This window comes from Pogona vitticeps, chromosome 4 (assembly GCF_051106095.1).
Source record: "Pogona vitticeps strain Pit_001003342236 chromosome 4, PviZW2.1, whole genome shotgun sequence".
NCBI classification, from domain to species: Eukaryota; Metazoa; Chordata; class Lepidosauria; order Squamata; family Agamidae; genus Pogona; species Pogona vitticeps.
The window spans coordinates 178,863,602-178,889,805 of record NC_135786.1 but is presented as its reverse complement, the minus strand read 5'-3'; the positions used below and the strand labels follow the sequence as shown (position 1 = coordinate 178,889,805).

The 26,204-nt window shown below is 39.3% G+C and overlaps 2 protein-coding genes across 6 annotated transcripts in view; both read left to right on the top strand.

Moving 5' to 3' along the window:
* Window positions 1–26,204, top strand: part of LDLRAD4 (low density lipoprotein receptor class A domain containing 4) — a 348,064-nt gene that overhangs the window by 51,915 nt on the left and 269,945 nt on the right. The gene's annotated exons all lie outside the window — the stretch shown is intronic.
* LOC144588546 (uncharacterized) lies at window positions 15,345–23,453 on the top strand. Its single transcript, XM_078391502.1, has 2 exons — window positions 15,345–18,089; window positions 19,799–23,453. Exons 1-2 carry the CDS (start codon window positions 17,984–17,986, stop codon window positions 20,731–20,733), a joined length of 1,041 nt encoding a protein of 346 aa, XP_078247628.1. The 5' UTR covers window positions 15,345–17,983; the 3' UTR covers window positions 20,734–23,453.

The following is a 26,204-nucleotide window of genomic DNA, read 5'->3' as shown; positions in this document are numbered from 1 at the left end:
AGACCAAACTCCTCCACTCCGTATGGGATTCATCCCGTCTCTGCTAAAATTCATAAAACAATCATGGTCCAAACTATCTTCCATACCACAAATCACCAGAAGAGTGGAAAATTTATACAAAATACACAGAGGTAATACAGCATTCCTCTCCGAACATCCACCTCCAAATTCAGTGATAGTAGATGCTACTCAGCACGAAACTGGTCTAATGCAACACCTAACAACAAGGAAGGCAAGAAGCTCGATATTATTGGCCGCAGGGTCTACTTCCTCGCCTCCTTCAGTCTCCATTTGGCAAATTATTTGGCAGTCATGAGGGCTTACCATCGGTTCTTATGGCATAAAGCCCTTCCATCACTTCAGTCAGCACCTGCTGAATACAAATCCCATGGCCTTGCTTTTCATCAAGAGGCTATGGCTCTAGCACACCAAGAGCATATCACCACACAGCATGTTATTGAGGCTGCATCAGAACACATGGCTACAGCTGTTGCCCTCTGAAGACTCAATTGGCTTCATTCAGCCCATATTTCCGATTATTCCTGCATGCGCATCGAAGACCTACCCTTTGATGGCATTCCTTTCCCGGTACTTCATAGTACCGAAAAGAGACGGAGGTCTTCGTCCCATTCTTGACCTCAGGGACCTCAATTATTACATAATCCAGAAACCTTTTTGCATGGTAACACTAGAATGCATTCTACCCAACCTCCAAGAGAATGCTGTCATTGATTTAAGTGATGTCTACTTTCTTCCAAAAGAACGCACAAAGAAAATTCACGTACTTCTCCAGCATTTTTACCCTCATGCAACAGTCACTGCAAGCCAGGCCAGATGTGGCCCGCAGATTGTAGTTAGATCATTGGACCAGAAACTGGGAAAATCAAAATGGCAAATGTCAGAAGTTGATGAAATTTGGGGAAATTATAATGCAAAAAGAGAAGGAAAAGGATAAGGAAATGAAAGGGAAGGTGGGAGAAATTTATAAGATCTTGTGAAAGACAGAAAATCATCAAGAATCTCTTTTTATGAAAAATATATTTGACTAAGGAAATTACCACATGGATTAGTATATGGACATTTTTTTAACAGATGTCTCTGAAAGTAAAACAAAATGATTACAAATTTATTTGGAGATGGTATTTCACACCTGTGAAATTAAATATTATGGAATCTAAATACTCCAAGGTATGTTGGAAATATAATCGGGATGTAGATATTTATTTCCATATGTGGTGGGAGGGTGACACAGTATCCACATTTTGGAAGCTGGTGTTTAAAGAAACGGAAAAATGAAAAAAATTATAAGTCTCCCCAAAAAATGCACTATTACTCATTTTTGATGAAGAGCAGTAGGACTGGGCTAAAAAAAGAGTTAATTATGAATTTGGTCATGGTAGCCAGATTAGTGATTGCAAGAAATTGGAAACTTAAATAACTCAATGGTACTTTCAAATAACTCAGACTTTCAAATAACTCAATGGTACAATGAAGTGTGGAAATAAGCAATCAATGACAAGTTGACATGTGATATAAGATTTAAAAAGGGATTAAGTTTGTGAATATATAGCAAGACTTTCTGAACCTTGTATTATTGAAAGATGAAGGCCAATTACCCAAACATTAGATAATGTTATTTTGGAAGGTTTGTTGGGCATCATAAACAACAGCTGGGAGGAAACATATCTTTATTCGTCCCAGTGATGGGTGCATCAGTTTTAGTTATGTTTGTTGAGTTCTTGTAAGATATGTTTTTTTGTTTTTCTTTTCTATTTTGTTTTTATATTGCTGAATTGTTACTGTAATAAAATTATTAAACATAAAAGCTTTAAATAAAATAGAATATTTGAATCTCTGTTCAAGGAATGGATAATTTCTCAGAGTCTAGGGGCCACTCCTGTCTCATTCTCCCTTGGACTTAAATGGGCCACATCCACATAGTATTTCTGTTTTTAGGGCCCTCTAAAACAGATGTGCTGTTCCAATGGTTCCAGATAGTTAATTGAACCTTTGGGAGACTTTGCTTTTGACATAAGGATTAAAGCATCCTTGTTCCACCTTTGCCATACAGTGGGGTCTCTACTTAAGAACTTAATCCGTATTGGAAGATGGTTCTCAAGTTGAAAAGTTCTTATGTTGAATCTGCATTTCCCATAGGAATGCATTGAAAACCATTTAATCTGTATCTGCTCTTTTCCGTCCATAGAAACTACAGTGGAACCTCTACTTAAGAACTTAATCCATTTTGGAATGGTGTTCTTAAGTTGAAACATTCTTAAGTTGAAACAAAATTTCCCATAGGAATGGACTGAAAACCAATTAATCCGTTCTGGCTGTTTTTTTGTTATGTAGAGGTGTGTTCGTACATTGAAGCATTAGTTCCCATAGGAACTAATGCAAAGCTGGTTAATACGTACTCTACCACTAGGGGGAGAATTTTTTTTTTAACCTAAGATGACCTAAGGTTAAAAAAAGAGCAGGAAAGGTTTTTTTTCCTGTTCTTATCTTGGATTTCTGTTCTCAAGTAGAAGCAAAATTTAGCAAATGGAGCTGTTCTTAAGTTGGATTGTTCTTAAGTAGAGACGTTCTTAAGTAGAGACCCCACTGTATTGGTTATCAGGCTGAGTTAGTAGGAGTGGGGCTGCAATACGTAGCAACAGCACAAATTCTTATAAGTGTGATTCTTTTATTCTCGCTCTTCTCATGACTTGATTTTGATGTGTAGCTGGATATGTTTAAAGATAAGCAGAGTCAATCTCCTAATAAAATGGTTTACTCACAGGACATGATCACATAGGACTGCATAAGATTACAGTTACATCCTGCAAAGGTAACTGTGGGTTTTTAATAACATTTTGCAGGTGGGATGTCTTTTTTTTAACGAGTTTTTTTAACCAGAGTGTTGGCTCATTTGAACATAAATAATGGAACAAACAGGATCTGTTCATCTCTCTGACTGGCTTCTAGTGTGCGCACACATCCACTCACCTGTCAGAACTGTGGATTTACTTCGTGGACATAGCTATATTAATTGTCATGATGAGCTCTTGCAGTTCAAATCTGATCATGGCATCAGTGGAAATAACCACTGTTACCATCAGCTAAGTAACCAGAAGATACGAACCTGTATGAGTGTGATTTAAAACCAAACTAGTGAACAGACTGGGAGTACATGCTGGAAGACATACATTGGAGTCAGAGTTCAAGGACAGCATGTGGCCTACTGCTTAGGAAAAGAGTTGGGTATAACCTGAAATTACCTCAAGGTGGGACATGAGGAGTGAATGGGGTGCCTGGCAGATGGACCATCCTGTGGGCTTCAAGAATGATCCAGTCACATTTTTCTTTTTCATAACTGTGTGCTGTACACCTGTGGCAAAGTATACAAGTGTTTTAATCCCAGTATATATTGATATTACTGGAGAACACTAATGGGACAGGTAGCTAAAACTGAAGGTCATGTAGCCCCAAAAGGAACTTCTGTATTTATTTACACATAATACAGGAATTAACTTTGTTAATTACAGTGCTGTAGTAATCAGGAAACTATGGCAGCTTAAAACTTTCATAGTTAATACAGCTATTAAAATGCATTGAAGACAGCATCATTTCATGTTGGACACTGAGTCTTCAGTTTCTTTAACACATGGCTGTTTGCCATGCCATTATTTTTGGGGGGTTGCGTGATATAACTCATAATGACTGTCAGTGCATATTCATTTGTTTCTCCTGTGTGAGAGAGAAATATAGAGGACACGTTCTGAGGAGTGGGAACAACCTGGAGATTGGAACTGAAGTTCATAGACCATGTGGTAAGGCTTAAAATCTCTCAAAAATAAAATGTATAAGCAGAATGTGATGTACAGATTTGCCAGACCAATGACTCCATGTGCTTTATTTCATTCTTTTTGCAACGAGACAGGATTCACTGTGTTTTTATTTTTTACTGTTATTTTTTATTTGCAAATAAATGAACTGCTAGAAAACACTGTTTCATTGGGTTCTTTAAGAGGTTGATGACATTTTCCAAAAACGTTTGATTATTGCCTTATGGAAGCAGTTTCATAATTTTGTTGGAATTCTGGCTGGAAAGACCACGTGCCCCCACATTTAAACTGTTCTCCTGCACTGTAACATGTTGTATTAACAGCAGATTCGTTTATTTCCTAATTAACAAAAAATGTTCTTTTTATTTAAGCCATCTGGCTAAGGAGCATGGTGTTTAACTGCTTGCTGTTGCAAATTGGAGCTACACAGGAAAAAAAATATGCCTCTGCTCATGTTTTGGCTTGCGTCTGGGCTGATGTCGTAGATCTTCAGAGTGTGTGCTTTGTCTGTCATGTTCATTTCTTGTTCAGTGCAGGAATATGTCCTAAAATATTTCTCCTACCGTGTTTCCCCAAAAATAAGACAGAGTCTTACATTAATTTTTGCTCCAAAAAACCCATTAGGGCTTATTCTCAGGGGATGTTTTATTTTATTTTTTCATGTACAACAATCTAGATTTATTCAAATACAGTCATGTCATCTTCTTCTGGTTGCTGAACAATGGTGGAGGGAGGGGTTTAACTTAACTGGGCTCCCTGAGTAGTCTTACTCTAGCCTTAGTTCTCACCTCTGCATTCCATTCAGAGGTAGTTAATTCTCTGACATCTGACTTTTCTGTATTCCATGCAGTGCTCACTGTTATTACAAGGAAGCTATGAGTACCTTTCATAAATGATTATTTTAGGATAAAAAATATATAGTTTTCAAATGATACTCACTTTTGCATTTCTCTACCATGTTTCCCCGAAAATAAGACAGGTTCTTATATTAGTTTTTGCTCCTAAAATGCATTATGGCTTATTTTCAGGGGATTTAGTCAACCCTCGACCTATGAACTTAATCCGTTCCGGAAGGATGTTCATAAGTCGAAAAGTTTGTAACTCGAATCAGCATTTCCCATAGAAATTCATTGAAAACCCATTAATCCATTCCGGCTGTTTTTGGTTCTTAGGTTGAGGGGTGGTTTGTAAGTCAAAGCATTAGTTCCCATAGGAACTAATGCAAAGCCGGCAGGAAACCATGGAGGGAACGAACACTGTTTAAAAAGAACACTTTTAAAATCAAGCACCTTTTACACCAAAACGGGCACTTTTTCAACCAAGCACCTTTTAAATCAAAACAAGCAGCTTTTAAAACAACCAAGCATGTTTTTACCCAAGCAGGTTTTAACTCAAAGCGAGCTCCCTTGTACTCAAGCACCATTTAACCCAAATAAAGCATCTTTTAAACTAAATTTTACATTTAAAAATGGCAATGCCAGGCAGTCCCAGGTCTCTGTTCCCACTCTCTAACCGCTTGGACGACTGAGGAAGCAGACAAGCAGCCTCTTCGCTAACTGAAAGTTTGAATTTCCCGCTTTCCCTGCCTTCCCCGCACTTTTTTTCCATTCGTAACTCGAATCCAAGTTGACAAGTTGAGTCCATATTTTCTTATCAGAGCGGTTCATAAGTCAAAATGTTTGTAACTAGGGCCGTTCGTAAGTCGATGGTTGACTGTACAACAATCTACATTTATTCAAATACAGTCATGCAATCTTCTTCTGTTTGTTGCTGCAGAATGGTAGGGCTTATATTACGCACATCCTGAAAAATCATACTAGGGCTTATTTCCAGGTTAGTTCTTATTTTCGAGGAAACCAGGTAATATCTAAAATTAAGAACTTAGAGCAGTTTCTACTAAAAATATTTCCTATTTTTACACATACTTGTGCCTTTCATAAATATATACGAAAATAATATATAGAATGGACTCTGCTTTGTCCTATAGGCTACTCTTTGCCCATGGAATAAAGCCTAGTAGGATCATATGAATACCTTTTACAGCTAAAGCAACAGCAAAACACAGTAATTTCATCCTCATAAAATAAGAATATTTCTCAGTATTGATCCCTGTACAGTGGGGTCTCGACTTACGAACAACCCGACTTGCGAACAATTCGAGTTACGAACCTGCCCTATAGGGAAAGTAAGGACTCGACATGCGAACTTCCCTCGAGTTACGAACAGGGAAAAAAGTCCCCCCTCCCTCCCCTTAGAGGCTTCTGGAGGGGGGGAAAGGGTCAGAAACTTAAAAATAAATACTGTACTGTTAAATAAAGTCACTTACCAGGCCTTGGTAGCCCCCAAACCACAGGAAAAAGAGCAGGAAAGAGCTAAAAGCCGACACCCAGAAAGAGCCTGGCAGCCATTTTGTGGTTTCCCCACTCCTCTCCCCGCCTAACAGCTGATCGGCTGGCTCTGAGCAGGCTTCCGGAGGCTTGCTCAGCACCTAAAAAGCCTGCCTGAGTGCCTTTGTGCTGAAAAAATCAGCACAACATGCTTTAAAACATTATTTAAAATTGGCTTCGTTTTTTAAAAAAAAGAGTTCTAAAGTGCTGCCTTTAGTGTTTCCTGCCTTCCCTGAACCTAAGGGGAAAAAAGAAAGAAAATATCCCCCTCTAGTGGCAGAAGGCAGAATAGCAGCTTCCCATTAGTTTCTATGGACAGAAAAGAGCAGATACGGATTAAATGGTTTTCAATGCATTCCTATGGGAAATGCAGATTCGACTTAAGAACTTTTCGACTTGAGAACCACCTTCCAATACGGATTAAGTTCTTAAGTCAAGCCCCCACTGTATTATCTCTGTGACTCACATTAGCTATCTGCAAGCTGATTTGAAGGTAACATTACTTTAAAACTCAGTGATAGAACATATATTCCGCAAACAAAGGGTGCCACATTGTTTCTCAGTAGGATTCAGAGAGACACTTGTTTAAAAACTTGATGAGCCATTACCAGTCCATATAGATAATACTGAGCCAGATGACCCAGTAGTCTGCTGGTGTTAAGTGATACAACTTTCTAAAACCTCCTAAAATGAACAGCGAGAAGCTTGTCTGTTGGACAATTGTTTGATCAAAAACTGAACTGTACATTGGGATGGAGATACTGTTTATGGACAACGTGGATCCCAAAACAGTCCCTCCTTCACATTTAAAGTGCTAGCCTGCATGTAATGTGTTTTATTTCTACCTTATTAACATATAATGATTTGATCTTAAAGTATACTTCCATGTCACAAGGACAATACATGCTAGAAAATTGCTCCCGTATTGATAACTTTTATGTTTGAAGAGTTGTGCTTGTTATAGGCAGTTCCCCCCCCCCGTGACCCCTTACAATCGTAGTTAACAGACTGGAGTGCCTCATGGATAGTCTCTTTTCTCTTTCCTCTCATCTATACGACATTAATTTTCAGTCTCTGATTGTATGCGCATATCAGTTTACATTCACTATAGTTAGCTTGAACTATAGCTTGCCTTCAAGTCATAGTTTCAAGCACTAACTTAAATACTGTATCTTAAGACGTTGAGAGATGTGTCTGTATTGAAGCAAGGAGTTGTGAGTAATGTTTCATATTTATTAACATTTATGTGTAATTAAATGATACATTGGGAATGTGCCATCAATCCTAATAGGCTGAATATGTACATAAATAACCCCTGTTTTGGAAGTGCTTTAGAACCCTGCTGCCTTAATCTGGACTTACTTACATGCCTTCGCGAATATGTTTTCCCAGTGCTTGTTGGTCTGGCGGCAGGCATCTGGTTAAGCAAAGATGGAAGCTGGTTGGTGGTTTATCTCTGAACCAGCAGGGAGTCAAACAAAGAAACAGCGGCCAAAATCTTGTTGCTTAGCATAGTAAATTGTACTAGAGTAGCCCTATTGAACCAATAGAGATTTAGAGAATCAACTGCTCCTTAAGTTCCATTGATTCAAATAGGTCCACTTGCTGTGACGTATGGTAATGTGCTAAATACAAATAAATTTATTGCCATTATACGTCTATACATAGTATACACATACAATGAAATTCACACAGACACCCAGAGACCAGACCTACGTGTGCACACATTTTTAAAAAAAATCCCCAAACACTCCCCACCCACTAAAAATCCCCCACTAAAAATTCAAACACCTACACCGCAGGCTAAGTAACATTGTCCAACTGTTCATTACTGGTGGTCTTTAAGTTCATTATTAAGTGCAATTAATAAAGTGCAACTAATAAAGTTAGTTGCAGTTAGAGTAGGCCCATTTGAATCAATGGGATTTATGGAGAAGTTGACTCATTAATTCCCTATTAATTCAATATGCCTGCTCTAGTGCAATTTGCTACACTAAGCAGCAGGATTTTGGGCAGCATGAGTACAGCTCAGTCTGACTCTGAACAGTAGATTTTTCAAATTGAAGAGTTTGAGTCAGCAGTTTCACAGGGTAGAGTGATAACTCTGGGTTGCCTATCCTTTCTGAATACAAACTCTCTTCATATGGCAGGGAATAAGCTGTGTGGCTCCCTTGTCAGAATCTTTTGATATGCAAACTGTAGCACTCTGTACCAAGAAATACAGAAAATGAGAATTCTAATGGGGTCATGCTTTCTCCTTTTGTCCTTCCATTGTAACATGTGAGAGATAAACATGGTCCCTATGCAAATTCCCCCCAAGAAAATTCAACTCATGTGTTTCCTGTTCTGGTACTTCTCAGTATCCGCAACCAACCCCCTGAGATCTAAACAATAGTGGGTATGAAATTTTTGCTATTGATGGCCATCTTGCACTTTCTACTGAAAATGTAGAGTCTTGTCTGTTGAGTTTCTCTTGCCCTCCACCCTCATCCTCTTTGCTTTTATATTTCCTAGATGTTCTCTTTTGTTTATCTGTCTATGTGAATATATATGTGTACATATATCTGTTCCTGTATGATTGTTCTTGTGGAATAATTTCCATGGAGCAGTCTGTACTATGCAGTGTTTACCATGAAGCTTCTTGCAGCCCATGTATTTCTGTGTAAACTTGCCTGGGGGTATCCTTGTCCTATTTTCCTTTTAGATGGACTTGGCATTTACAAAGCTTTGGAGATCATGCTTCTGAATTTTCCAGTCTGAAGAGCTCAAACCAAAACAGCAGGGAGGATGGCAAAACTGCTAGTTGTTTGGCTTAAGGCAGCTGGTTCTTGTTTTCCTTTGACCTGGAGCGACGGCATAATTCTTGAGGTTTGATGTGGAGGCATTAGGAGAAAAGAGAAGGAATGCTTTCCAACAAAGTAGTGTAACCCTCAATTGCTTTGCAAGACTGAATTGAAAAACCTAAATCACTGATCTCCACACTCACACTCCTCTTTAATACAAATCCTTGTCAATTATTACACATTGAAGATTTTGTTGGTAATATTTTTATTACTATGTATGGGTCCTGGAAAAGACCCTGATGTTGGGAAAGTGTGAGGGCAAGAGGTGAAGGGGACGACAGAGAATGAGATGGTTGGACAGTGTCACTGAAGCTACCAACATGAATTTGACCCAACTCCGGGAAGCAGTGGAAGACAGGAGGGCCTGGCGTGCTCTGGTCCATGAGTTCACGAAGAGTCGGACACAACTAAATGACTAAACAACAACAACAACAAATGGGTTACTTGTTAGTGTATGTGATGTAGTTTACTTTATTATAATTTTTCACAAAAAGGAGTGTTAGACTTTGTTAACTGCATTGCTTTGCAGTTTTCATTTTTTTACAATGTGGAGGTTGGCAGGTATAGTATAGAAATATTGTTTACAATACATTCTCAGTGGTGAACCAGCTTGTTTCCTTCCAATTTTGCAATTTGATTTGGCATACCCCCTAACCATGCAGTATTTCAGTTGTGTTTGCTTTTCGTTCAGCTCTACATGTGTTCTATTTATTTGTTTTCTTATTAATTGAAATGTTTCCTTTTTGTGTGGCAACACCTTTCCATTGAAAACTTGACTATAGAGAAATAGATACATCTGGATCAGATGCAGTCAGGAGACTGGATTATTTTGACCATAATTAGAGTGGCAGTCTTTGATAACTGCCAGATTTTTTTTTATTATTCCAAAAGATCAGGGGACATCTTTTGGAGAACATGCAGACAAAACGTTTGTAGACCAAAAGTTTGGAAATTGGAAAATAGCTTTCTAGTCTGCATTCTGTGGAGTAGGCATGGCAATATTAGTTTACCTGAGAGGTTAAAGGATGTGCATGTTTTTCTTCTGTGTGTGTTGCACTCACTTGCACTTTTGCTTCACAATCTCATTAAGTCAAGAACAGTTATTCAGTATATTTTGGCACAGAGTGTTTACAATTACATCCCAGCTGTTCTTGCTTCTGCCCTCCCCTATTGTAAATCATAACCTTATCTTCTGGGATCCTCTAGCACTGAGTAATTCAACAAGAGTTTCTGTTGAAATGTGTGTGTAGTGTATGTATACTGAAGCTTCTATTTTAAAAAGTCGGGAAATTCATAAAATTGTTTTAAAAACCCTCTGCTTTATGAATGTGGGATATTGTGCTTCTGTATCCTCAATTCAAAAAGCTAGGAATGACCCAGTACTGCTGTACAATACTGTGCTCACCAGAAAAAGAGATGTCAACTTTTTTTAAAAAAAGGCAACCTGAATGTTGAGGACACCTATGTCAGCAGTCAGGATGGTCTACAAGAGACACCTTCTTGTGCTCACTACCATTCACAGAGAGACAACAAGCAGGGGGAAATGCCAGAACCTGACTTCTTTTTTCATCTGTTAGCTACGTCTCACCCAAACACAAAACAATTATTAAGGCTATTTTTCAACAGGTTATCTATGTACAGTGGTGCCCCACATAGCGACGATAATCCGTTCCAAAAAAATTGTCGCTATGTGGATTCGTCGCTATGCGGGGCAAAAAAGCCCATAGGAACGCATTAAAACACGTTTTATGCGTTCCTATGGGGGGAAAAACTCACCGTTATGAGGAAATCCTCCATGCGGCCACCATTTTCGCTGCCTGGTAAGCGAGGAAAGGGCGCAAAAACACAGCGGGTGGCCATTTTCTTTACCCGGTGGCCATTTTGGAACGGCCGATCAGCTGTTAAAAAAATCGCTATGCGAAAATCGGTAAGTGAAACTATTAGAAACATCGCAATGCGATCGCTTTTGCGATCGCAAAAAACACATCGCTATGCGGATTTGTCATTAAACGAATCACTCGTTATGCGGGGCACCACTGTATTGCTTGGAGCCACAAAGTAATCAAAATTCCTAAAAGAAATGATAGTGAGGACAAGAGGGTATCCTGTACACCATCTTGATTCTGATATGGGTGTCATCACCATTCCGGCTGCCTAAGTTTAAAGAAGGAATGATAAAGATTAATAAATTTAATGAGATATGGGATGACTTTATAAATGCCATATTGAATAGAGGAAAAGGGTAAAGGTCAGGAGAAGAATATATGCATTTCTGGAAGGGATGAGGGGTCTTTGAAAATATTAATGAAACATTGTTGTAAAATATATTGTGTGTGTTGTATTAATGGATGGTCCCTGGGGTGAGGGATGCACTATTTCTTTGTTTTGTTTACATTTTTGTTTTTCTTGTATGTAAACAAAATAAAATTTAATAAAAATTATAAAAAAAAACATTCAGGCTGCCCCTTTGCTATGCAACATTTGGCATCCTCTTCCTGCTGGCAACGCGGGCATGATATTGTGTAGCAATATAGGGCCATTTTATAGCGTTTTGAATTGTGGAAGCAGAAGCACAATATCCCACATTCGTAACCGGAGTTTTTTTTTAAAGAATTGAATGGTCATAAAGCCATAATGTGTAGATTCTTACTTTGAAAAGTGGTGAAAAGCAAGAGCTTCAGCTAGGCCACAGAATGAGAAGTGGTCAAAGGAGGAAAGGTATCTTTTGGACTTATCCCCCTGTTGCCTAAATGCAAAACTATATATCAGGGTTACCTCTCAGAATTGTTTTTGAGAAGCAATTTTCACATTTTGGTGGAAGGAAGCCAAGCAGGAGTTGCACAGAACTGTCAGTGTTAGGACATTTTGGAGGTCACACATTAATAGGGTTGTCTTAAGTTGGAAGGACTTGATGAAACAGAACAGTAGCAGCTACAAGAGGGAGTGCTTTTCATTTCCTCAGTTTAAAGATTATACTCTGTTTACCTGAAAATAAGACCTAACCTGAATATAAGCCCTAGTATGATTTCTCAGGATGCTCGTAATATAAGCCCTACCCCAAAAATAAGCCCCAGTTAAGTGAAAGCCTGCCCTCCACCATTGTGCAGCAACCAGAAGAAGATGACATGACTGTGCTTGAATAAATGTAGATTGTTGTACATGAAAAGAAATAAAACATCCCCTGAAAATAAGCTCTAATGCATTTTGGAGCAAAAATTAATGTAAGACCCTGTCTTATTTTCAGGGAAACTTGGTAGGTATTTTTGTAATCTTAGACAAAACCAGTACAATAAAGAAATTCCATTTTTTTGCATAATAGGTACTATCTGCTAATTAATTGTGTGCTGTCAATTGGATTCTGGCTTACAGCAACCCTTTCCAGATTTTTTTTTTTAGTAATGAATATTGAAAAGTGGTTTATCATTCTATTCTTCTGGAGGCATTTTGAGATGGTGTAGCTTGCCCAGGGCCACAGTAACTGTTTCTCTTTCTACAAGGCATAGTTGGAAATAGTACTCTGAACCCTTGACTTTGCAGCCCAGTGCTCTAACTCTCTAATAGACTGTAAATTTCCTGTGTAGTAAGCAGTATGGTGAGTCATATATCTGGTTGTTGAAAGCTTCTTCCTAAATTATACAGGCTGGCATGGAAAAATATTTCTAGGAACATCTTAGCTTCTTTCCACCAAAATGGGAAAATTACTTCTCAATAACAACTCTGAGAGGATCTTTAAATATTTGTATCTCAGACTAGTTAGCTTTATTTGATAATTGGATTGTTCTTTTATTTAGAGCAAAATGAGCCAAGTGTGTTTCCTTATATTGGAGACATTGTTTTTCTTTCTCATTCATTTCATTCTTGATGTATCAAAACTTAGGTATGCATTAGAGTGGATTTCATTTAAATCAAATTGATTGAAATTAAAAATATCAGATTTTTTTCACAATTTAAATTTAAAAATTGTTTTTATTTAAATTGTTATTTAAATCAATTTGATTAAAAAATAATTGACTTATCTACCCTGGTGTGCATGCTTGAGTATGTTTTGTTAATATAAACCTAATTATTCACATAACAAACTTATACAGCATCCTAAATTCTGTCTAGTTTTCTTATTGTGGAGTTTTATGTTTTAAGGTGCATTTCCTGGCTGACTGAAGTTGCATGAAATGTAGCTAGAAAATACTGAATGGTATTGTTACATCACCCAGAGAAAATGGGTTTCTCTTTTTAGATGACATATCTCTAAAGTTTCCAGCAGATGGGCATCACAGGAGGTTAGGAAGGATTGAACAATTTGACAAACACAGCCTGGGAGAACCTCCTCTGGAATTCTAGAGAGGGTTTTCCAGCTAGACTTAGTCATTTCCCCCCCCCCCCCCATGTCTTGGCATGGCTGATCACTTGAGGGTGACATATGGTAGGAATACGCTCTGAGGGACAAGCCTCCTGGATGGCAAACAGCACCATGCAAAACAGACAGATGGTGGCTTATTCAACCTTGGAAAGTCATTTTAATCCTACATACTGGCAAGGCCTATGTGTAGAGAGAGACAGGCACACAACCCTAATGGAATCTGAAGCAAAGATGGGTTTATTCACACATTGCCTGATACTGTGAGTGCATTATCATTGAGCTGATATAGAAGAATTTATGAAAAGTTATGAAGCAACACTGTCAACTGTGCTTGCTTTAAAAACTGCTGATATAAAGTCAACACCTGTTCTTTCAACTAAGATTAAAGGGTGTATTTGAAAAGCCACAGATGTAAGTACCTTACCCAAGTACAATACTGTTGTTCACTTGGTGGACGCTTTATATAGGAGACAAACGTATTTCTTGTTAAGAGTCTGCCTCCATTTTAGAAGTGTGCTCTTCAATTATGATGTTCTCTTTCACAAGCCATTGACTTTTGTTTCAAGTGGTATTTGCAACCACTAAAGAGTCAGGCTGGAATTCTATAAAACAAAGCACTTCTTTAAACAAAGCATACTTTTGACTCTTTGTCCCTTCTGTTCTGTCCCTTTGTTTGGGCGTTGAGTTACCTTATGGCTGTTACTTTCAAGGAGATAGCCATATTAATCTGTTTCAAGATGTGAACAAAACCCAGACCAAAAGGCTTATACATATTTAAGGCTAAATATTTATTTATTCGAGTATGAGTTTCTCTGCATTTCAATCTACTTCTTGAGACACATGGAATACAGTATTGAAGCTGAGTGGTTTATGCACAGTGTACATGGTTGTGAGATGGGGCAAATTAAATGGGGTGAAAAAGATGACATTTGCATTGTAATGAATTTTCCAACATGAATGTTGATTAAGCAACCTGGCATTAGGCAATCAGCAAATGCACAGTGGCTGTTGGTGAATCCACAGTCTTTGAAGTGTTGAGGCAATGAATGCTGTTGTCAGGAAAAAGTTGGTTGTTCTGAAGTTAAAGGCTAGCCATCTGTAAGCTGTACTTACGTATCAAACCAGCTTTAAGATTATATCTAAAATAGGAATGATATAGTTGTTGGGTTCAGGCAATGAGCAGGCTGATGGGCTTTGTGGTGATCACCAGATAATGGATAGCAAAGAGTCTCTTAGCAATAGATTAAAGAAGACAGCCACACACACAGATGGATGTCTGCCAGCAGTACTCCTGGTGGGCGACTCAGCAAAGAAGCAGAATGAGAAGTCTTCTGACTTCTTCTGACACTCTCTCTGTCCATCTCGGTCTCTCTCGGTCTGCCCTGCCCCCAGGAGACTGTCCTTTTATTAACATTACAAGGTCACAGGTAGTGACAGCATTACAGATAGTAAACAGGGTTCAGATAGGACAATGGTGACATCATGTTATTAGGGTTGGTCTGGAGAAAGGCAATTAATCAAGCCCTCTGATTGGCTTAAGGAAAGGCCTCTATGGCAAGCTCTCTATGATAATGAGAAAGAGGAGGAATGGTGGCAGCTCCTCCCCTCAGAAGCAGCCACAGGATGCTAGGAGAATATTCCCTCACTACAACACCTGTGCAGCTTAGCAACCTTGGGAATGGCACCCCCACATATAGTCAGTGGCAGTTCACCACTGATCAAAGGCTTCTTTTGGAGAATTTTCAGTTCACACAACTTGTGTATGGTGTGATGAAGTTGCATGCACCATGAAATTATCAAAGGAAGACCTTAGTCAGTGATGATTTGCCACTGATGATGACCTCATTCCTGTTGTGCAAATGGAGCTGCACAACAGGATTTCAGTCATTACTTGTTAATATATATAGTAAGTGAGGAGACTTATGTCTCTGTTTACGCTTTTAGATATGCAGTGGGATTTATGGATATGACCCATTTTATCTACCTGTCTCTTGTTGGGTGACCATATCTTCTCTAAGCAATGGTCAGCAAATAGTCCAGCATAGTTGGTTGATTTCTTCGGTGGGAATGACAGGAGATTTTCTGTTAAAATCAAGGAATTGCTGTTCCTTATGGAATCAGTGCTTGAAGATAGAAATACAGTGACATCAGTTTAAGGGGAAGAAACAGGAAATAATAAAAAAAAACTTTTAAAGTTTGAATTTGAAAGAAAGGACAGAACTGAGAGTTTTCTTCCTGGAAACCAAGGTGAAGCTATGTGGACCTGTATAAGTTGCTCCATGGAGCATGATGGAGATAGCTTATTTCTGCTACTTGTGGATAATGTCCAGTTGTGCCAGTCACAGCTTTGGCTGTATGGGCAGAGTAACACAGATTTGTGGTAGTGTAGTATATACTGAAGGAAACTAAGGAATCAGTGAAGATGACAGACTTGGCAGATCATCTTCTCCCACCCAGATCTACCTGAATCACCTGACATAGCCAGCAGGGACAGCTGACAGTCCTGACGCCAAGGGAGACCCGGAAGGAAAAAACAAGGGCCTTCTCAATGGTGGCCCCTCGGCTGTGGAACACTCTCCCTACTGAAATTCAACTGGCACCCTCGCTGGGCGTTTTCAAAAGCCAGTTAAAAACTTGGTTATTTAAACAGGCCTTCCCTCTAGTCACTTCAGTGATTCCCCCCCCCCCCAATTCTTGAGTCTTGCCATCTTGGAAATGTGTTGTTTAGAATTAATTGTAGGAATTGTATTTTTATATATGTTATTTTGATGTGTTTTAACCTATGTAAGCCAGCCCAAGTAGACGCTGTCTAGAGGGGTGGGGTAAACATGTAATTAATTAATTAATTAATTAATTAATTGCAGGATTGCATTTGTGTGATACGAGTTCATAGAAGACTTTTTGAGTGGAGACAGTTGGGCTTTCTCCTCCACTAGCAATATGTGCCTACTCCTAAACTTTCAGTGAGAACAGAACATTGTGGCAGCGAGTTTCATTGTGTGGTTGGCCAGAGAAACGTTGCTAGGAAGAAGTAAGAAATATAAGGAAATTCAGTTTTATGTTTTAAAATAATTGAAGTGATCAAGTTTGCATAAACGTCTGGAAGCCTTTTTTGTCACTAATATGACCAACAAATAGTGTTCTTCTACATTTTTTAGCTGGTTGAATAGCTCAGTGAATTGGAGTACCTGGTATAGACAAATGGATCAGGTATTTGATTCCACAGGAGCGCCAGACTTTGTAGCCTTAGGTAAGTTGCATCGTCTCGCGGTGTCCCTCAGAAGAAGGGACCGGTAAACAACTTCTGAACAAACAACACAGGTACTAGTCCAAAACAGAACAGTAAAAATAATGTTCATGTCTCTTCATCAGATATACACAGACATTTTTCCCCAACACAGGCTATTATTTCTGCTGGAATTAAATTTGGCTGTTCATGTGAGGTAGCTCATACTTTCTTGAAATCAAATCCAGAAACATGAATGTTGGAACTGCAAAGCAGCATTTGATTATATGTGGCTTGGCTGAGTTTACATATAAAGGAAAACAGTGGCTTCTGCCTTTGATTTTAAATTAACCACAGTTCCCTGTGGATTCTAAACCAAGTAAACTTTTCTTTATTCAGACTTGGTTTTGAACTGGATATGAGCTGAAACCATGGCTTAATCCTAACACGTTCTTATTACCAATGCTTTAAACAAACCACAATTCCCTTAATTTGCACATCACAGATAACTCTGATTTGTAGAAAATCAAAGGTTGGAGTTATCTCTTTTGCTGACAGACAATAAGAGGTGATGCAAGTCCAACATTTGCTGCAGCTTTTTTGTGGGGTGGGGCGGGCATGGAAATGCATCTTAATCATGTCTGAACATAGCCATTGTATGAGCATTTTATAAGAAGTGCTTTTAAATAGCATGATAAGTTATTAAATTATAATCTGTAGCTCAGGACTTTTGAATTTTAAATGACATGAAGGGATTCTCCTTTTTTTACCTCCATGGGAACTGTAGTAGAACCTTGCTGGACCAGAGCGATGATGCCACTGCCATTTTGGAGAAGAAATATTTCCTGCAGAACAAATATTACCCATCACTGATTAGTTCAGCATTCTGATACCAGATTTCACCTGGAAGCTTGCAGATAGGATATAGAGGTTACAATTCATGCTTGACTGTATATACCAGCAGTTTAGCTACATGCTATCTCTAAATCTGGAGGGTATACTTTCCGTTTTGCAATTGTCCATAGATAAACTTGCACTGATTGTTTGTGTCAGAAGTATACTCCATTCAGTAACAATGGCTATGTCCCCAAAACAGGAGATGGCAAGAATAAACATTAACATCCTGGGTGTTAGTGAACTAAATTGGACGGGAATGGGTGAATTCAATTCAGACAAGTACCATATCTACTATTGGGAGCAAGAATCCTGTAGAAGAAATGGAGTAGCCCTCATAGTCAAGAAAAGAGTGGGAAAAACTGTACTGGGATACAATCTCAAAAATGATAGAATGATTTCAATATGAGTCCAAGGCAGACCTTTCAACATCACAGTAATCCAGGTTTATGCACCAACCACCCATGCTGAAGAGGCTGAAATTGACCAATTTCTATGAAGACTTACAATATTTTCTAGAACTGACACCAAAGAAAGATGTTCTTGTCATTGTGTGTGTGTGTGTTTAGTCGTTTAGTCGTGTCCGACTCTTCGTGACCCCATGGACCAGAGCACGCCAGGCCCTCCTGTCCTCCACCGCCCCCCGGAGTTGTGTCAGGCTCATGTTGGTCGCGTCGCAGACACTGTCCAGCCATCTCATCCTCGGTCGTCCCCTTCTCCTCTTGCCATCACACCTTCCTTACATCAAGGTTTTTTCCAAGGACTCTTTTCTTCTCATGAGATGGCCAAAGTACTGGAGCCTCAGCTTCAGGATCTGTCCTTCCAGTGAGCATTCAGGGTTGATTTCCTTTAGAACTGATAGGTTTGTTCTCCTTGCAGTCCAGGGGATTCTCAAGAGCCTCCTCCAGCACCACAATTCAAAGGCATCAGTTCTTCGGCGGTCTGCTTTCTTTATGGTCCAGCTCTCACTTCCATACATCACGACAGGAAAAACCATAGCTTTGACTATTCGGACTTTTGTTGGCAAGGTGATGTCTCTGCTTTTCAAGATGCTGTCAAGATTTGTCATCGCTTTCCTCCCAAGAAGAAGGTGTCTTTTAATTTCAGGGCTGCTGTCTCCATCTGCAATGATCATGGAGCCCAGGAAGATAAAATTTGACACTGCCTCCATATCTTCCCCTTCTATTTCCCAGGAGGTGATGGGACCAGTGGCCATGATCTTAGTTTTTTTGAGGTTGAGTTTCAGACCGTTTTTTTTCCTCTTTCACTCTCATTACAAGGTTCTTTAATTCCTCCTCACTTTCTGCCATCAGAGTGGTATCATCTGCATATCGGAGGTTGTTGATATTTCTTCCGGCAATCTTAATTCCGGCTTGGGTTTCTTCCAGTCCAGCCTTCCGCATGATGTATTCTGCATATAAGTTAAATAAGCTGGGGGACAATATACAGCCTTGCCGTACTCCTTTCCCAATTTTGAACCACTCAGTTGTTCCATGACCAGTTCTAACTGTTGCTTCCTGTCCCACATATAGGTTTCTCAGGAGATAGACAAGGTGGTCAGGCACGCCCATTTCTTTAAGAACTTGCCATAGTTTGCTGTGGTCCACACAGTCAAAAGCTTTTGCATAGTCAATGAAGCAGAAGTAGATATTTTTCTGGAACTCTCTGGCTTTCTCCATAATCCAGCGCAAGTTAGCAATTTGGTCTCGAGTTCCTCTGCCTCTTCGGAATCCAGCTTGTACTTCTGGGAGTTCTCGGTCCACATACTGCTGAAGCCTACCTTGTATGATTTTGAGCATAACCTTGCTAGCGTGCGAAATGAGTGCAATTGTACGGTAGTTGGAGCATTCTTTGGCACTGCCTTTCTTTGGGATTGGGATGTAGACTGATCTTTTCCAATCCTCTGGCCACTGTTGAGTTTTCCAAACTTGCTGGCATATTGAATGTAGCACCTTAACAGCATCATCTTTCAAGATTTTAAATAGTTCAACTGGAATGCCATCACCTCCACTGGCCTTGTTGTTAGCCAGGCTTTCTAAGGCCCACTTGACTTCGCTCTCCAGGATGTATGGCTCAAGGTCAGCAACTACATTGTCTGGGTTGTCCGGGATATCCAAATCTTTCTGATATAATTCCTCTGTGTATTCTTGCCACCTCTTCTTGACGTCTTCTGCTTCTGTTAGGTCCCTCCCATTTTTGTCTTTTATCATGTTCATCTTTGCGCAAAATGTTCCTCTAATATGTCCAATGTCTTGTCATTGTAGGGGACTGTAATGCTAAAGTAGGGACTCAAGAGATAAAAGGAACAACAGGTAAGTTTGGCCTTGGAGTTCAAAACGAAGCAGGGCAAAGGCTAATAGAGTTTTATCAAGAGAACAAGCTGGTCATCACAAACACTCTTTCCAGCAACACAATAGATGATTCTACACATGGACATCACCAGGTGGGCAATAACAAAATCAGATTGATTATATACATTCTCTGCAGCCAAAGATGGAGAAGCTGTATACAGTCAGCAAAAACAAGACTTGGAGCCAATTGTGGCTCTGATCATCAGCTTCTTATAGCAAAACTCAAGCTTAAAGTGAAGAAAGTAGGAAAAACCACTGGGTTAGTTAGGTATAATCTAAACCAAATCCGTTATGAATACACAGTAGAAGTGAAGAACAGATTTAAGGAACTCAATTTGGTGGACAGAGTACCTGAAGAACTTTGGATAGAGGCTCGTAACATTGTACAGGAGGAAGAAACAAAAACCATCCCAAAGAAAAGGAAATGCAAGAAAGCAAAGTGGTTGTCCAACAAGGCCTTACAAACAGCAGAGAAGAGAAGGGAAACAAAATGCAAGGGAGATAGGGAAAGTTACAGAAAATTAAATGCAGACTTCCAAAGAATAGCAAGGAAAGACAAGAGGGAACAGTGCAAAGAAATAGAGGAAAAGAATAGAAAGGGAAAAACCAAAGATCTGTTCAGGAAAACTGGAGATATTAGAGGAACATTTTGTGCAAAGATGGACATGATAAACAACAAAAATAGTAGGGACTTAACAGAAGTAGAAGACATCAAGAAGAGGTGGCAAGAACACACAGCGGAATTATACCAGAAAGATTTGTATATCCCAGACAACCCAGATAGTGTGGTTGCTGACCATGAGCCAGACATCCTGGAGAGTGAAGTGGGCCTTAGAAAGCCTGGCTAATAACAAGGCCAGCGGAGATGATGACATTCCAGTTGAACTATATAAGATCTTAAAAGATGATGCTGTTAAGGTGCTACACTCACTATGCCAGCAAGTTTGGAAAACTCAGCAGTGGCCAGAGGATTGGAAAAGATCAGACTACATCCCAATCCCAAAGAAGGGCAGTGCCATAGAATGCTCCAACTACTGTACAGTTGCTAGCATTTCACACGCTATCAAGGTTATGCTCAAAATCCTCCAAGGTAGGCTTCAGCAGTATGTGGACTGAGAACTCCCAGAAGTACAAGCTGGATTTCGAAGGGGTAGAAGAACTAGAGACCAAATAGCTAACATGAGCTGGATTATGGAGAAAGCCTTAGAGTTCCAGAAAAACATCTGCTTCATTGGCTATGCAAAAACCTTTGACTGTGTGGATCACAGCAAACTATGCCAAGTCCTTAAAGAAATGGGAGTGCTTGACCACCTTATCTATCTCCTGAGAAATCTATAGTATAGCAAGGCTGTATATTGTCTCCCTGTAGAGCACGCTAGGTCCTCCTGTCTTCCACTGCAGAATGCATCATGATGAAGGCTGGACTGGAGGAATCCCAAACTGGAATTTCCGGAAGAAATATCAACCTCCAATATGCAGATGATACCACTCTGATGGCAGAAAGTGAGGAGGAATTAAAAAAATCCTCTTAATGAGGGTGAAAGAGGAGAGCACCAAAAATGGTCTGAAGCTCAACATAAAAAAACAACAACTAAGATCAGGGCCACTGGTCCCATCACCTCCTGGCAAATAGAAGGGGAAGATAGGTAGGCAGTGACATACTGTACTGTACTTTCTTGGGCTCCACGATCACTGCAGATGGTGACAGAACCCACGAAATTAAAAGACGCCTGCTTCTTGGGAGGAAAGTGATGACAAACCTAGACAACATCTTAAAAAGCAGAGACATCACCTTGCCGACAGAATTCCGCATCATCAAAGCTATGGTTTTTCCAGTAGCGATGTATGGAAGTGAGAGCTGAACCATAAAGAAGGCTGACTGCTGAATAAATGATGCTTTTGAATTGTGGTGCTGGAGGAGACTCTTGAAAGTCCCCTGGACTGCAAGGAGAACAAACCTATCCATTTTGAAGGAAATCAACCATGAGTGCTCACTGGAAAGACAGATCCTGAAGCTGAGGCTCCAGTACTTTGGCCATCTCATGAGAAGAGAAGTCTCCCTGGAAAAGCCCCTGATGTTGGGAAAGTGTGAAGGCAAGAGGAGAAGGGGACGACAGAGGATGAGATGGCTGGACAGTGTCATCGAACTACCAACCGGAATTTGACCCAACTCTGGGAGGCAGTGGAAGACAGGAGGGTCTGGCGTCTCTCTGGTCCATGGGGTCATGAAGAGTCCGACACGATTTAACGACTAAACAACAACAACAATGCCCCAAATGTACAGATTTCAAGTGAAAAATACTAAATCAAACCAAACATTATGGGACTAATTCCATTTTCAGCCTTAAGATGAAACACTATCCATTGCAAAGCAGGGATTTGATTTAGAAAAAAACATATGGGATGTTCCTCTTATATTGTTTGAAAATACATTGTCGTTAAAATATTTTTTTATTTCAAAAATATTGGTGGTGGGGAACAGTTTAAGTTTTCAGACATTTGTTTGCAGGAACCAATATCTTACTGTTATTTTCTTTAATATCCCCTTTCATTATTAAAGGCTCCGTTCTGCAGCTGTCTTGCATACAGATCCTCCCTTTGAAGTCCCAATAGCTTCCAGCACTGAGTGGACTGCAGACTTTCCTTCTGTGTGTTTTACTTATGTAACAGATTAGATCACCATGAGTGTAGTCAGATGATCTCAGCATAGTGGAAATGAGGGATTTGAGGGGAAGGGGGAGGGAGGAACTTGATTTAGCTTTCCTTTAAAAAGGCATTACTACACATGGTAGTGGTGTGCCAGTTAATGTTAGAAAATTCTGTCTCCCTTCCATTTTAAGATTTAAGGATTAGTTAGAAGAACATAAGAGACTGATGAAGTAAGGGTATAGGTGATACATGTTTCCTGAACATATACAGACATCTGTGGGCCTCCTTAATACAGTGTTTGAGGATATCTAAAAATTGGGAGGGGGGGCAGGGGTTAGGCCATGTAAAGAAAAAGTTGCATTATTTTCTTGTACTTGCATTAAGTAATGCCTTGTCTATTCTGAATATACTGTATTTTGTGAAGATCATGAGCGTAGTTAAATGATTTTTAAGAGTGGCTCAGAATATACTGCAGACATTTAGGTTGAATACTTAAATGAGTCTTAGGCAGTAATTTTCCTGGCCTTCCATTTTCTCTGATGTAAATACTGTACAAGGAGGAGATTGGAAGGTTTCGCTTCCAATTTTAAATAATCTCAGTTTATCGTAGTGCTGAAACCAGACATACTATCATTATACCTAATTGTGATTTCAATCAGTGATGCTGGGAGTTGTAACCTAACTTCTGGAGAGCCAGTGCTTCTATGGCTCTGATTTAGGGAAACAAGGTAACTACAAACAGCTATTCACAAATACAGTTAAGATTATTGACCGTGATTTAAGATTCACAGTTATGTGTGGTTAATTGAAAAGCTGGAAATACAAATCTTTGATTTTCACATTGTAATTGTGGTGGGAGAGTGGGAAGTGTTTGAGCCTGAGCTTTGAGCAGATGATGTTCAACTACAGTTTAATTTTATATCCAAAACAGGCTTGTGTGTATGTAAGTGCGTGCAAGCTCCAAGATACTTTCTTTTTAAATTTAGTCACATGTTTTGAGGAATCAGGTAGCTGGAAAGATAAAATTTTACATAGGAGAAATGCGTGCTTGAGACAAGCAGTTAACTTCTACCTCTGATAATGTTCAAGTTTTGATAATGTTTTAATGAAGAATGAAATGTTGCCTTAATGTGGATGAGTAAGCCATTCCCCAAGTCATCAAAGGAGAAGAGAAAAATAATAATTAGAATTCATGCTTGAAAGACTATCTGGTAGTTTAATGGCAGGTTGGCATTTTCCTCCCGCCCCTCAAATCATGCTACAGGAAAATTACCAATGACTCATGATATGCTGTAAGTGCTCCAGTGAGGAGTATGTAAGAGTATGATTCATAAATAATTGCTTGTAGGGATAGAAAAGTCAACCAGTATCTTACAGAACTGGGAGACCTGTCACAAAGGCTTAGTTTACATATACTTAGGAAATATGTTAATGACCAGTGTATGTCTCTTCAGTTTTACTCTTGCAGTGTGCATTTGGTACGTATACCACACATATGTTAATACTGGATATTATATATTTTTAATATTGTTGAAAAAATTAATTGGATGTTCCTTACTGGATTTGCTGCTGGACTCTAAGAAAAGCCTTCTCAAATATTTTAGTAATTAAAAATTTTTCTTAGTTAACCATTTGCCACTCACTAATGATATCATTTGTTAAGATACAGTGAATCTAGACAACATCATTAAACTTTTACTAAGATCTCTGAATATTTGGAAGTCTGTGTCAATAAAGCTGATTTCACAGTGTACAAACAGCAAGATTTATGGTGAAACTAAGAGTAGAAGATATTTTTATTCAGACAAATTGCAGGTTTGAATAATAGCAGCATGTACTACAATTTGAGAAATCTGCCCCCTTCAAAGGTTCCTGAGCGAACACTACAGACATGTGATAAGAATATGGGTTCTTATGTTGATCAGTAGCTGACTCAAGATGAAGAAGCAGCTAGTCGGGATAAAGGGACAGTTCTACTTGAAGAGAGCCAATGAAGTATTGTGGGTAGAGTTGGAATACAGGAGACCTGAGTTCAAATCCCCACTCAGACCTGAATTTCACTCAGCAACATTGGGCTCTTTCAGTGTGACCTACTTCATAGGAAGGTTGTAAAGATAAAGTTGGGAAAAGGCAGACCTTCATGTCTTGTTGAGGTCACTGGAGGCAGTAAAGAGGTATGTTAAGTAAATAATTTATCTGAGCAAATCTGTTTTAAGTGATCCTGAGCATCTAGGGTTTCTGAAGAAAGGAAAGAAATTGCTGGAGGAAAGCCACATAGTTGAGCATTACTCTTTCCATAATCTCTTTATGATTTTGTTCCACCTCTGCTCTCACTATTAGATATCATGCCTCCTTAGAACTTAATTCTAGGGCAATCTATTACAACTATCCCCTCCCCTCTTCTCCTGTTCCTTCCTTTATTTGTTCATCCAGGAGGCATCTCTTGTTTCTTATCTATTCAAATATGGCTTTTGCAGTGATACACATATTGCAGAGCTGCAAATCTAATATTTATTGGATGCTTTTAGTTATTCCTTTTAGTTAGCAGAGTATGAGGTAACAACAACATAGAAACATGGAGATACCAACGTAGCCTTATAAGTTGCCCCCTCCCTTGGTTTCTTTTGCACACAAACAATAACTTTGTTTGATAAAATCTCTCTAGAATCATTTAAGGTAGAAAAAGTTGTATTTATTTACAGTTACTGTAGGGCAGGGGGAGGAAAAATGCAGTCTCCAGAATGTGAAAAAAACTTCCATGCCTTTTGCTTTGGGGAAGATCAGAGAGGGAAGAAGGCTACTGTGGCGTTTGCCCTCGTGCCCCTTGCCTGACCCTCCAGACACAGAGCACAGGAAGGCAAACTACTACTCCTTTTCACCCCGCTGCCACCAGTTGATCACTAAATCAACATTAATTATGGAAGGATGAAGATTCAGATCCAAACTTCACTGTCTTTTAAATAAGACGCTTTTATTGATTACAGATATTATTATTAATCATAGGTAACTTCTATTATCATCAATCTCTAGCTTCTATTTGTCATTACAATTCTTATTCACTTTTCACTCTAATCACCTCAGATCTCTCAAATACCACACTCTATCTCCTTTTCCACTCTCTCACTCTGACCCTGTCTGACTCTTACTGACTGACTCCGCTTCTTTATTACATTTCTCTTGACTCCGCCTCTCAGCAACATTAGCCTACAACATGAATATTCATAACTGCTTAAGATAATAAGGGTGAACGCTACAGCTACCATGTATAAAAGATGATGGAATCATGAAGACAAATAGGAAAAGGGGGTGGGGGCCTGCCTCAGATGCCAGAGGCGGGAAAAAGAACTTTACTAATCAAGTTTGTGGCGAGGACTTTATATTGTAAAGCCCTTTCCCACTTATGTCTAGTGTTTATGCATGCAAGATTGCTATTATCCCAGCTATATATTCTGCCACCATTGGCAGCAGAAGGATTTTGGCATAGATTGGAGTCTTCTGAATGCTCCAGGGAAACTAGATATAGCTTTTAAAAAGAACACCCCCCCACAAATACCAAACTATAATTAGTAATCAGTGCATTTCAATAGAGGATATCCTTCCCAACCAACAGTTGATTCTAATGTTTGCTTTTCTGTTTCAGCTAAATATGGAGGAAAAATGTATCTCACAG

Excerpts from the sequence above, each read along its gene's own strand:
- LOC144588546 (XM_078391502.1), top strand. The coding sequence starts at position 17,984 with ATGCACCAACCACCCATGCTGAAGAGGCTGAAATTGACCAATTTCTAT. Across the intron at positions 18,090-19,798 it reads AGATGTTCTTGTCATTGTGT|GGGACTGTAATGCTAAAGTA; the intron begins GTGTGTGTGTTT and ends TTGTCATTGTAG.